General features: G+C 37.1%; 1 protein-coding gene across 1 annotated transcript in view; it reads left to right on the top strand.

Annotated features, from left to right (window-relative positions):
• Positions 1-14,013, top strand: part of ABCA10 (ATP binding cassette subfamily A member 10) — an 86,318-nt gene that overhangs the window by 26,278 nt on the left and 46,027 nt on the right. Inside the window, 7 exon segments of the mRNA XM_030922570.1 lie at positions 4,456-4,624; positions 9,699-9,757; positions 10,834-10,944; positions 11,339-11,514; positions 12,019-12,138; positions 12,835-12,973; positions 13,427-13,517. Coding sequence (XP_030778430.1) covers positions 4,456-4,624; positions 9,699-9,757; positions 10,834-10,944; positions 11,339-11,514; positions 12,019-12,138; positions 12,835-12,973; positions 13,427-13,517 — 865 coding nt within the window.

The following is a 14,013-nucleotide window of genomic DNA, read 5'->3' as shown; positions in this document are numbered from 1 at the left end:
ACCTCAGCCTCCCGAGTAGCTGGGACTACAGGCACCGCCACCTCGCCCAGCTAGTTTTTTTTGTATTTTTTAGTAGAGACGGGGTTTCACCGTGTTAGCCAGGATGGTTTCGATCTCCTGACCTCGTGATCCGCCCGCCTCAGCCTCCCAAAGTGCTGGGATTACAGGCTTGAGCCACCTTGCCCGTCCCTTTTCTTATTTCTGAGGTACTACACTCAGGTGCTATACTCTGTCATCTGGTTTCCTTAGCGCTTGTGAAGGTATTTTTGAGTGGATAGTTGTTTCAAGTTAACGTTTCTGCTAGGGAACAAGTGCTAGGAAGTCCCATTACACACCTTGTTGATGTCTGCTATACCAACTTCATTTTTTTTTTTTCATTTAAATGATACCTCTGAGCATGTCAGGGGACAAATTTTACATAGAATGTTTTGTTTAAAAGAAAAGTATTATTCTAGAATCACATTTTCTGTATCATTTGTATCTATCTAATGTCTGGAGGTCCTAAATATAAGGTAAGTTTCTACAACATGATGGTGGGTTTTTAAGCTTTAATAAGAACATTAATGTTCTTTGTTCACAGACATTGTATGCTCAAATCCCGTCTACTATGAAGCTCAATTATAACAGTTAGATATAAAGATACAAACTCCAGACTTATGGTAATTCCAGGGATATTACATTTGTGCTTTTACCAGTTCCCCTTCATGATCTTCTGTTGTGATTAGAATTACAAGTTTTACATCCAACTGAGAGCTTTTTGATAATTAATATGGTAACACAAATTCCTCATCTCTAGAATTTAATTAGCATTTTAATAGGCAACATTTTCATGTTTATTTAAGTCCTTCACTTATTCATAGTCATCTTGTTTTTCTTTTCCAATATTCCTCCAGCCCCACTGCCCAGAAGCACAGGTAATCTTTAAACCTGGGAACACTGAATTTGACTTTTTCCTTTCAATTCCTGTTTGTATAATCTATACTTTTAATGATCAGCTTTTAGTTCATTATTTAGTCCAGAAGATGCATCTTAGAGGTGCCAAAACAGTGATCTAGAGAAGTTATATGACTGGCCAAGAACACATTTAGCAGAATTTGGACTAGAACTTTGAAACTCTGATCTAATGCTCATGTTATCCAGTCTGGTCTCAAACTCCTGGCCTCAAGCCATTTAGCTGCCTTGGCCTCCCAAAGTGCTGGGATTATAGGTGTGAGCCACTGTGCCTGGTCAATCTAAATTTTTATAAGCATCTTTCAAATCTTTATTTTTAGACCAGGTTATATGTAAATTTTTTTTTTTTTTTTTTTTTTTTTTTTTTTTTTTTTTTTTTTTTTTTAGACGGAGTCTCGCTCTGTCACCCAGGCTGGAGTGCTGTGGCTGGATCTCAGCTCACTGCAAGCTCCGCCTCCCGGGTTCATGCCATTCTCCTGTCTCAGCCTCCCGGGTAGCTGGGACTACAGGCGCCGCCACGTCACTCGGCTAGTTTTTTGTAGTTTTTAGTAGAGACAGGGTTTCACCGTGTTAGCCAGGATGGTCTCGATCTCCTGACCTCGTGATCCGCCCGTCTCGGCCTCCCAAAGTGCTGGGATTACAGGCTTGAGCCACCGCGCCCGGCCTAATGTTTTTACATTTATAATTATTTTACTGAACCAAAACAAGCTAAGAATTGCTAATGATATCTGTACCAATTAGACATCAGATGTAATCTACTTATCCATTTAAAATGTAACTGCTTATTGAAGCCTACGATGGGTTAACAGTCTGAGTCTTCAAGGCTTTTGGAGTTAGCACTGGAAATACTGATGTAAATTAGTAGTTAAATGTAGTGTAAGAAGTGTAATAAGAGAGGATACCACAAGGTTCCATGAGAGGGTAAGTTCTAGGGTTGTCAAATTAGAAAAGGCATGGAGGAAACACCTCAAATTGCATTTAGAGGGTAAGTAAGTTTATCTTGTGGAGAAGATTCTCAAAAACAAATCATCTGAAAGAATCTTGAAAACACATTTTGTCTACAGCCATATTGTCAACAGCATGTATGCTCAGCGATACATTTTAATTTTCTTTCTTTCTATATCCTTTCCTATTTGACAGCAGTTATCCAGCCATAGAGTCAACAGCATGTATGCTCAGCAATGTGAAATAGTATATCATAAGGGAAATTAAAAATTGTTTGGCATAGTTGGTGCATAGTAGGAGTCTGTGATGTAGAAATTATTAACCAGTTTATAAGAATTACTGGGAGATTTTTCCAGATGCACATGCTTGTGAACAGCTATGCACAGGACACTATAGCATGTAAAGATCCCTGAGATTCTGAGGCTTATCTCCAATAAGCCCCTCTATAGGTGCCTGGTCATAATTTTCACTTGATACGGCATGTACAGAATTTTGGATTGTGTCCCCTTGGGCAACTCAAGTGTTGGTGATGATCTCTGACAAAATTTTCACCTTGTCAGATAAGAGAAGGAATGTGAAATTTATTTATATACCTTAATTCTTTAATTTGAAGTTGTCTTCTCTATTGTGAGATCATAGCTTTTCTCTATCTGTATTTTGTAGTGAAAATATCATTTCATTTTTTCAGTGATGGTTATAGCATAACAGATAGGCTTTGAAACTATCCTTAACACAATATATTTGTATCTTGAAATATTGTTTGTACAAAAAATCCAAAAGCATTAGAATGACTGGTGCAAAAATGGAGACAGACTGAAGTAGTAGTGTATGTATGCTCTTTCACTGGTGAGATTTGCATTTTAGGAAGCTCTCTCTGGCAGCTGCATGAAGAATGGGCTCAAAGCAGGTGGATACTAATCTGTTTGAGAGGATCAAATTAAGATGTCATCATAATGTAGAGGGGAGAACAGACTCACGAAATTCTTAGGTAATAGAAATAATCTGATTTGGTGGTTAATTATATAGAAGTTGGGGGAAGTGAGAGAGAGGGAAAAGAGATGAGGATTGGCTCACTGGTTTCTGGCTTTGGCTACTAGAGGTGAGGCACTAACGAGGACAGGCAATAACTATAGTAGTAGCAAAACAAGAATATAAAACATTAGTTTGATTTTTGATACGTTTTAAAAATACTATAGTTTCTATGAATAAAATTATTTCATTTTTGAATTTTAATTTGTTTTCCCTTCTAAAATTTTTGCTTTGTTTTTTTATAGTATAATTTCTCTTTTTGGCTAGTTCAACTCTAGATGTGCTTACATATTTTCATTTTTGAACATTTCTTCTCTCCCACATAATATCTCTAAAACCACAATACTATTTTCATTTCTCTTGTCAAAGAATTTCTGTCTATAACTTGTCCATTCTTTCCCATACATTTTTCTACATGTCATCAACATCTTTTGCTTTCATATATCAAGAAGTTTGTATATTCTGTCTCTTCTTTAGCTCTTCTTTTGCTCAGCTTCATCCCCCTACATTATATTAACTTTCAGTAACAGCTTGTAGTAAAATATTATGTGTGAAAATTCTGTATTCTTTTAATTATCCTATAGTTTCTGAAAAATCTTTTAAATTTCCTCCTCTTACCACCAATAAATTCCTATTTTGTGGATATATAATTAAAACACCATCTCATATTATTCTCTTTCCTTCTTTAGATCTGCACCTGTATTTTCTACTCTAATAGATATAAGTCCATTTAACTGTCAAACCATTTTTACTTGATTACACGTAGAGCCCCTTCTACTGGGGAATGATATGAACTATCTCTTGATACAGATCCCTGTATAATTCCAGGTCATAAAAAGTCAAAGAATTATATATGTATCTGGTTGAAAAAATTTATATAAAATAAAACATAAGAAGACTTATGGCAGAAACAATTTAATCTGTGTTTAATTTTTCTAATGAATTAAAAATATTTCCCATGCTTCTTACATATGATCCTTTAATTTTAATTTTCTTCCTTTCTATGTCTTTTTCCTATTTGACAAAAGTTATCCAGCCATATGTCTACCTTTACATTCTTAATATGTTCATTTTTGTGCTTTTGTTGTATTCTTAGGACTCGGAAAAAAGGTCTCTTTTAATTTATCATGAATTATATGCTCACTATTTTCAATATTTTTTCTATATTATCAAAATAATATGTCTGCATATGCTATGGCAGGATCAGCTTACACATCTCTTTTTTTAGCATCCAAATGTCTGGAAATCCAAAAAGTGACGTTCTTGATGTTTGATATGATTCCCTACAGCTGGAACTGTATTCCCTCTCGTGAGCACTTTTACTTTTCTCAATCACAGCTGATAACTTATTGAAAGCCACAGCTCTGTCTTAACTTTAATGCACCTGTAATGGTTTATTTTGAACATTATAAATGTAAATGCCCAAGATAATAAATTAAGTTCAAAATTGATATCAAGTAAAGGACAGATGTTCCTTTTTATTGATGTGGTTTAATTGATGCAATATGTAATTGTATCTTTATTAATTAGATAAAGATGGCCATGGGGATTCTCCATTATTTTTCCGTAAGTCTTCCTTTTGGTCCAAACATCAAAATACTCATCATGAAATCTTTGAGAATGAAATAAATTCTGAGAATTCCTCTGATGACTCTTTTGAACCGGTTTCTCCAGAATTCCATGGAAAAGAAGCCATAAGGTAACTAAGAAATTATGTACACTTATAGGTAAAAGCTTAATAAATGAAGCTGCAGGTCAAATGTTGATACAGATGATGTGTTCTTTTCTTTTTTTTATTCTCTGCCATCATCTTAAATTCCTCTCATTCACCATTTTCAAAGTAAATACTGTTGATATTGTCAACAGTAAAATTTGAGAGACCTATCATTTTCTTGTCTCTCATCTTCTGTCTTCCATCTTATCATCTCCCACCACTTATACTCCCTCTCTGCTTTGTCTTCTAACACACACATACATCTGTGTTATGTATATGTATACATATGCAGTATATAAGTATATATTATACATGTATGTGTATACATATGTATATGTATACATATGCAGTATATAAGCATATAAGTATATATTATACATGTGTTTCAAACAGGCTATCTTCCTTTAGGGAGTATAGGGACTGAAATTTTGAAGTCAAAAGGTCTCTTCACAATTTAATAGCTTTGTGACTTTCAGTTAAACTATATGAACTATCTAAGCTTCTTTTTCATTCATTTCTAAGAATATATGGCCAGGTGCAGTGGTTCACACCTGTAATCTCAGTACTTTGGTAGACCAGGTGGGCGGATCACTTGAACTCAGGAGTTTGAGACAAGCCTGAGCTCAACATGACGAAACTCTGTCTTTACAAAAAATACAAAAATTAGCCAGGCATGGTGGTGCGTGCCTGTAGTCCCAGCTACTGGGGAGGCTGACCGTGGGAGGATGGCTTGAGCCCAAGAGATGGAGTTTGAGCAGATATAGTACCACTTGCACTCCAGCCTGGGCGACAGACCCAGACCCTGTCTCAAAAATAAATAAATAAGTAAATAGAATATAATGCCTCTCTTTCATCTTTAATAATATAAATAATCAATAAGATAATTAAACATATATGCCTGTTACATAATAGGGACTGCATAAATGTTAGTTGTACATTCAAACTGGTTTGATTGACTGAGAGTATACAAGTAAGAAATAATGCAGGGAGAACTATCAGTAAAAGATTCTGCTATAATTTAGTGCATACTTCCCTAGGTGTTTGCTTATTTTATTCAAGATTTTTGGGCAATATTCTTAAGTGGCATTCTATTTATGTAAAGGTATCTTTTTAAAAGTATTTTTTCAGGAGACAGTAGATCATAGTGATTATGATATAGTCTGTAGATTTAAACCAACTGGTTTGAATCCTGGCTTTGCCCCTTTGCATCAGTTTCTTCATCTTAAAAATGAGCATAACAATAATACACAATTTGTTGGTCGGGCGCGGTGGCTCACGCCTGTAATCCCAGCACTTTGGGAGGCCGAGACGGGCAGATCACGAGGTCAGGAGATCGAGACCATCCTGGCTAACATGGTGAAACCCCGTCTCTACTAAAAATTCAAAAAAAAAAAATTAGCTGGGCATGGTGGCGGGCACCTGTAGTCCCAGCTACTGGGGAGGCTGAGGCAGGAGAATGGCCTGAACCCAGGAGGCAGAGCTTGCAGTGAGCCGAGATGGCGCCACTGCACTCCAGCCTGGGCAACAGAACAAGACTCCGTCTCAAAAAACAAAAAACAACAACAACAAAAAATAATACACAATTTGTCATAAAAAGTCAATGAGCTATCACGTGTAAAGCTTTTACATGGCTCATCGCTAGGTATTCAATAAATATTAGCTATTAGGAATATCCCAAATATACTAAATCAGTTAGACCAATATCAATTCACCTTATTTTGAAACAGATATGTAGGTGATTGATGAAAGTATCTGGGAGCAGTGGGAAATGAGGAAGGAGACAACAGGAGAAGGAGAATACTATAACCTAACATGAAAAGATCAAGGTGAAAGTTCTCTATTCCCTGGAGTTGAGGAAATTTCTCAAATTCTATAATTTTTAGTAGTCTTTCAAGTCCTATCTCCTGCATGAAGACTTTTACAGTTATTCTGTAGCTATAGTTTATCACTTTCTTTGCTATTAATTCTTTTTTTTTTTTTTTTTTTTTTTTTTTTTTTTTTTTTTTGTGAGACGGAGTTTCGCTCTGTCGCCCAGGCTGGAGTGCAGTGGCCGGATCTCAGCTCACTGCAGGCTCTGCCTTCCGGGTTTACGCCATTCTCCTGCCTCAGCCTCCCGAGTAGCTGGGACTACAGGCGCCTGCCACCTCTCCCGGCTAGTTTTTTTGCATTTTTTAGTAGAGACGGGGTTTCACCGGGTTAACCAGGATGGTCTCGATCTCCTGACCTCGTGATCCGCCCGTCTCGGCCTCCCAAAGTGCTGGGATTACAAGCTTGAGCCACCGCGCCCGGCCAGCCTATTAATTCTTATAGTCATTACATTGACAACAGAAGACTTAGTATTGTTGCACATAACAAATTAAATTAGGACTAAATTATATTATTTCCTCCTTTGTCAGGCCAAAAGCTCATCTTTTAGGGCATGGTTCAATAAATGCCCAGAATCGTGAGTTTGATCCATATTCATCCAGTGAACAATGGAGATGGTGTGGTTGTATGGTGTGAAGAGAGGTTATTTGGGTCTCCTAAGTGGTTGATGTTAGCCATCCTATTCAGTGGTCTTAGGTCTAATTTGCCCTTGCGACATTAATGTGAATTGAGTATATTTTCAGGTAAATGTGACGGTTCTAGCCTGTCTAAACCTGCATACAGTATCATCTACCTTGATGTTCCCCCTGTCTGTACCTAGAGATACAGGGAACATCCTATAGGAAGTGGCCTAACATACCTGAAACCAGCAACTCTTTGATCATTTGGACCAGACTGTTCCTGCTGACAAATTAATTACTTTGTTAATTTATTCATCATTAATCAACCCCTCTGCTAGAATTAAGATACAGAGATTAATGATGGTCTTTAACCTCAGGAAGTGCAGAGTCTAGGGAAATAGGTACTAAAATAGATAACTGATAAAAGAAGTAGTAGAGATGGACACAGATAATTAAAAGAAATAAAGAAGGATCATCCAACCCAGTGTAGTGTAGTGGGGAAAGTCAAAAGGAGGTGACTCTTAAGGTGAGTCTTATGAAAGAGAAAGATCTTGGTCATATAAAGTATGGTGGGGTATGTGAAGGTCCTTCCATACATGGGATATGGCATAAGCCACCTAGTAGAGCAAGAGACAGTGTGTATGTCTAGGGAACACAAGGAACTGACATTTCTGACCTTAAAGTACAAGAAAAGAGAGAGGTAAACTTTTAAGAGGTAGGGACCAAATCAGATCATGGAAGATTTTGCTTGCCAAGGTAAGGAGAGTAGGCTATCCTGTATAGTGTGGGGAATCACTGAATGATTTTTAAGGAGGCAAATTAGGTAACCAGAACTTTGATAGATCACTTTGGCAGCTTTATGAAGAATGGATTTGAGGGTGATGCAACTGGAGAAATGGAAATATATAGGGTATTTTATCAGTCTAGGTCTGGTCAGGAAAAGTGAGTTGCTGAAAATATTGTGGGAGTAAAGTGGTTTAATACAGGCACTAGGGATTCACAAATATACAAGAGTTAGAGGAGAGAAGGTTAAGTTACAGACAGAAAGTCGGGAAATAGCCATGGAGGACCTTACCCTGATGCACAGAAATGGGTGTTTTTCAAGAAGTTTGCCGGTATACTGCTGCAAATGTCAGGGATTTTCTGGGAAATCTCTCACCAGTTATCTTAATCTGCAGTAGCAAAGCAGTACTTGTCAAGACATCTGAGAAGCTGTTGCAAACCTCGAGCCTGCAAATATGCGCTTGGCTCATGTGAACCGAGAATAATGACCTTGCTTCATTTCTGCTCTCCAAATCTTGCCCACGTCCTTCTCATTAGCAAAATCTGATACTGAAAAGAGGGTTCTGTGAAATCTAGTCCCTGGTATGTCCTCTGCATTGCAGAAGAAAAGAGATTGTTGCTGATAGAAAAGGGATAATTAAAAATCCAGCACAGAGGTCATAGCCCTGGTTGAGGTGAAAGATGAAAAGAGCCTGGGCAAGAAGGTAAAAGAAAAGTGGTAAAGAGATAAATTCAAATAGATTTATAAAGTTAAATTCATAAATTCTTGAAGTTAAATTGTAATAATTTTGTAGGTCACAGGATGGGGTGAAAAAGGGAGAGAGAGAGTTAAGGATGCCTCTCAGGCTGTTAGCTTGAGTTTGTGGGTAGATAGTAGAAATGCTAACTGAGATAGAGAATGGAAGTGGGCCGGTTTAGAGGAAAATATAATGCATTCAGTTTGATATCCAAGTGCAGATATATAGTAAAAAGCAGAATATCTGAAACTTTGAAGAAATCTCTAAAACACAAATTTGGGAATCATTAGAATTTAGGTAGCAGTTGAAGCCACGAGAGTGGGTAAGATTGTATGGCAAAGGTTTGAGAATAAGAAAAATAGTTGGTCAAGTATAGAATCCAATTTAAGGAGTCCATAAAGTATGCCAAAACGGAATAGTAAGAGGAAGATGTGGAAGCCAAAGTGTAGAAGCCAGGGAAGTAGGGACTTATGAAAAGAGTGAGTAATAGTTTAAAACAGTGATGAGGGATATCAAATAAGGACTAAAAAGTGTTCATTAGATTTGATAACTAGAATGGTCATTGATGAATTTCGCTGAGAATAGTTTATTGTGGAGTGGTAAGGTGAGAAGCTCTATTGTCTTAGGCTGGGAAATAAATGTGGGATAAAGAAATGGAAATAGGGAGTAAAGATTATTATTTTGACAAATTTGCCTGTGAAAGATAATGATTGAGAGGGTTTCAAGATTGAGGGAAAGCCTCTCTCCCTTTTTTTCTTTCTCTCCCTTCTTGCCTTCTTCTCTTTTTTTTTTCAATTTTAGCTTTCCCTTATTCATTTGATAACTTAGAGAAATAGCTGGAATATATGAAACGCCAAGCTTTGTAAGAGTATTAGCAGGTCTGTGTAAATCTCTTTTGGGAGTGGTGAGGGGAGGGCTTTTTCTACTGCCCTCCTTAGATCCCATTGAGAGTGATACTCTTTACTGTGAAGGTCAGACTTAGTTATGAACTGTAATCTGTGTTATTAATATTAGAAAATGCATTTACCTCCAAATTACTTCATCTTCTTTCAGAATCAGAAATGTTAAAAAAGAATATAATGGAAAGACTGGAAAAGTAGAAGCATTGCAAGGTAAAAAGAAAAACTTCATTGCTTGATAATGTTTTAAATTAAAACACAAAGACATTTTTGTGATCTGAAAATATAAGTAATTATTGTGGAACATTCGAGAATAAATATGGAGAAAACAAAAAAATTAAAAATATGTTTCTACCATGAAGGATAATCACCAATAATATATTATCTTTTTTCTATATATACATTTATATATAAAATATTTTTTCAAAAATAGGAATGCATGGTTTATACCGGTTTATAATCTTTGACCTGACTTTCTCAAACTAAGCTTGAAGTATCAGTGAAATTGGTTTTACTTTCATAGAACTCTTCATTGTCTATTTTGGGCTGTGGTTTGCCTGATTTTTGACTCTCTGACAATCTAATTTCCTCTGTTTTCTGTCTTCAGAGAATCTCCTAAAATTTCTGGCATGCTAACTGAATTCTTGTTTTCTGGTGGAGTTAAGTTTTCAAACATTAAAGAAAAAGTTGTCAAGCCTTAGGCACATATATGTGAAAATGCCTGTGACATGTCTTAGATCCCAGCAGACATTTCTAAATATCATGCCCATACTTTTGTGATATAAAGCAGAATGATGACCAGTACCAGGAGATAGTTCACCAATGTTCTCCTTACCAATTCTACCGCCCTCCAAATATGAAATAAACTCTCCCCCTTTTCTCTACACCCAGACTTTCTGTTTCTAGCTCTGCAAGTCTCAGGGAGACAATTTCTTAAGCCACACTGCTTTCCTTTGCCTAGGAAGCAAATAAACTGTTTTGTTTTTATTCCTAGTAGTCTTTGCTTTATTAAATATTAAATGTACAGATTCTTTGACATTCAAAGGATTTGAAGGAAGCAAGAAGGTAGGAATTTATTATATTCCCAGTCTTGATCCAGTTTCTCAGACAAATTGAAGCTTTGTCTTCATGAATACATCACTTATACAATTAAATGTATAATTTAATAGGGGATGTATTAAGATACCAATGAAATGAAATGCTGACATATATTTTACTTTTCCAATTTTAAGGTCCATTCCATCTGCATATAATCCAAAATCTAATTTCCACATTTTATTCTAAAACAGGCATATTTTTTGACATATATGAAGGACAGATCACTGCAATACTTGGGCATGATGGAGCTGGTAAATCAACACTGCTAAACATTCTTAGTGGATTGTCTGTTTCTACAGAAGGTGAGAAAATAGTTTTATAAAGTAAGTTGGCTGAAAAAGCAAGTTGTAAATTGATTTGATTGTGTAAAAATTTTTCTATATATTGGACTTGTTACACAGTTGAATAATTTAGAACAGGAAATATTTATCTCATATGTACATAAATTCATGAAAACATTTGTATCTGTATTCCACTATTATTTGACATTCCATGTGTACTTTGCATTGCTGTGGACACAGATATTTACGTTAAGAGTAATCTGAATTATTCAATGTATTAATTATGCAATTGGAAAACGTGAAGTTTCTTTAATAAAAACAAGTTTTTTGAACAAAATCTAAATAGTGACATATATTATCACTCTGCATAGAATTAGCATTCTGGCAGTAAAGCCTTTTAATTTTCTATTTATAGGATCAACCACTATTTATAATACCCAACTCTCTGAAATAACTGACATGGAAGAAATTAGACAGAACATTGGATTTTGTCCACAGTTCAATTTTCAGTTTGACTTCCTCACTGTGAGAGAAAACCTCAGGGTATTTGCTAAAATAAAAGGGATTCAGCCAAAGGAAGTGAAACAAGAGGTAGAGGAACACATTAAAATTGATGGCTTTGGAAATAATTTACTTTTGACTATATTTTTTTTGTTCAGCTATTACTTTACTTTTTTTTTTTTTTTGAGAGCGGAGTCTCGCTGTGTTGCCCAGGCTGGAGTGCGGTGGCGCGATCTCGGCTCACTGCAAGCTCCGCCTCCCGGGTTCCCGCCATTCTCCTGCCTCAGCCTCCGAGTAGCTGGGACTACAGGCGCCCGCCACCGCGCCCGGCTAGTTTTTTGTATTTTTAGTAGAGACGGGGTTTCACCGTGTTAGCCAGGAGGGTCTCAATCTCCTGACCTCGTGATCCACCCGCCTCGGCCTCCCAAAGTGCTGGGATTACAGGCTTGAGCCACCGCGCCCGGCCTACTTTACTCTTTGATAGATAAAGCTTAATCAGTGAAGTTCTACAGTAAATTCTTTTCATTTTTAGAGAGTAAAAACTGCTTAAAGTAAAATATTTGGTATTGCTAACACAGAGTTTTTTTTTGATAGGTAAAAAGAATTATAATGGAATTAGATATGCAAAGCATTCAAGACATTATTGCTAAGAAATTAAGTGGTGGGCAGAAGCGAAAGCTAACATTAGGGATTGCCATCTTAGGAGATCCTCAGGTGAGAGAAAAAAATGTATTTTTAAAATTAATTTAGGTTGGAGGATATACAACTATTATTAAAGTCCAACTTCTACTGTAGTTACCAAATGTGAGGGAAAATTTATAATAAAGTACCAGTCAAGCTTGTTAGGTGTCCGTGCGAAGAGACCACCAAACAAGCTTTGTGTGAGCAATAAAGCTTTTTAATCACCTGGGTGCAGGCAGGCTGAGTCTGAAAAGAGAGTCAGCAAAGGGAGATAAGGATGGGGCCGTTTTATAGGATTTGGGTAGGTAAAGGAAAATTACAGTCAAAGGGGGGTTGTTCTCTGGTGGGCAGGAGTGGGGGGTCACAAGGTGCTCAGTGGGGGAGCTTTTTGAGCCAGGATGAGCCAGGAAAAGGGCTTTCACAAGGTAATGTCATCACTTAAGGCAAGGACCGGCCATTTTCATTTCTTTTGTGGTGGAATGTCATCAGTTAAGGCGGGGCAGGGCATTTTCACTTCTTTTGTGATTCTTCAGTTATTTCAGGCCATCTGGGCATATATACGTGCAAGTCACAGGGGATGCGATGGCTTGGCTTGGGCTCAGAGGCCTGACATTAGGGATCTGGTGGAGGACTGTATTTGAGTCTAGAAATCATACTAGTTTTCATGGTGCTTTCTGAAGATCCTCACTGTGAAGAGGAAGATGCTTTCATATGTTTCCTCCTCTGTAGGTTTTGCTACTAGATGAACCAACTGCTGGATTGGATCCCTTTTTGAGGCACCGAGTGTGGAGCCTCCTGAAGGAGCATAAAGTAGACCGGGTTATCCTCTTCAGTACCCAATTCATGGATGAGGCTGACATCTTGGCTGGTGATTCTTGGCTTCTTTATTCCAACTAGTTATTTAAAGATTTAACATGAGAGTTATTTTTAATAGCCTGTTTTCAAAAGAAGAAAATCTTGTTTGCAGTTTATTTGCAGAAGCCCATTTCAAGCCTCCACATGTCATTGACTACAACGAGTCACATGGGGTGTAACCCTGCCAAGTTACATAGCAAAGTATGTAGACAAAGGAAGAGGTGAAGAATCAGGCCATCCTTGGAAAGTTTTGTGGCACTTGATTAGCTATGGGGAATGCGTGAATTTCTGAGGCCTGTTTCACAATAGGCATGTGGATTAGAAATGATACTGCACCCAGGGCTTAATGACATTACGGTTGTATTGATCTTGCAAATTTCATTCAGTGTTTTCGTATCCAAAGTAGAGAATATACCATGTAAGGAATTTTCTTCACATAATTTTTTGAATCTTCCTTTCTACTCAGATAGGAAAGTATTTCTGTCTAAAGGGAAGTTGAAATGTGCAGGATCATCTTTGTTTCTGAAGCGAAAGTGGGGTATTGGATATCATTTAAGGTATGTATTCTAGGTGTGGTTATTTCTAAATGAGCATATTAATATGAGGGTAACATTTTATAGAAGCCTTTAGAAATGTAAGAAAGGCAAGTTAACTTTTGGTAGAAATTGTTTTGCAATAAACAGCCCAAAATGTCTCCCTCATTAACATTTCCTTTGTTGGTTATCTCTTGGTTTTAAGCATGCTAATTAAAAAACAAAGTATATACTTCTCAAAACAATGTTTTTTTTTTTTTTTTTTTTTTTTGAGGACGGAGTCTCGCTCTGTCGCCAGGCTGCAGTGCAGTGGCTGCAACCTCCGACTCCCTGGTTCAAGGGATTCTCCTGCCTCAACTTCCTGAATAGTTGGGATTACAGGCATGCACCACCACACCCAGCTAATTTTTTGTATTTTTAGTGGAGACGGAGTTTCACCATGTTGGCCAGGATGGTTTCGACCTCCTGACCTCATGATCCGCCTGCCTCGGCCTTCCAAAGTGCTGGAATTACAAGCGGA

Source organism: Rhinopithecus roxellana, chromosome 19, assembly GCF_007565055.1.
Source record: "Rhinopithecus roxellana isolate Shanxi Qingling chromosome 19, ASM756505v1, whole genome shotgun sequence".
Taxonomy (NCBI): domain Eukaryota; kingdom Metazoa; phylum Chordata; class Mammalia; order Primates; family Cercopithecidae; genus Rhinopithecus; species Rhinopithecus roxellana.
Note: the sequence above shows the minus strand (reverse complement) of the source record. Positions and strands in the feature narration are given on the sequence as shown.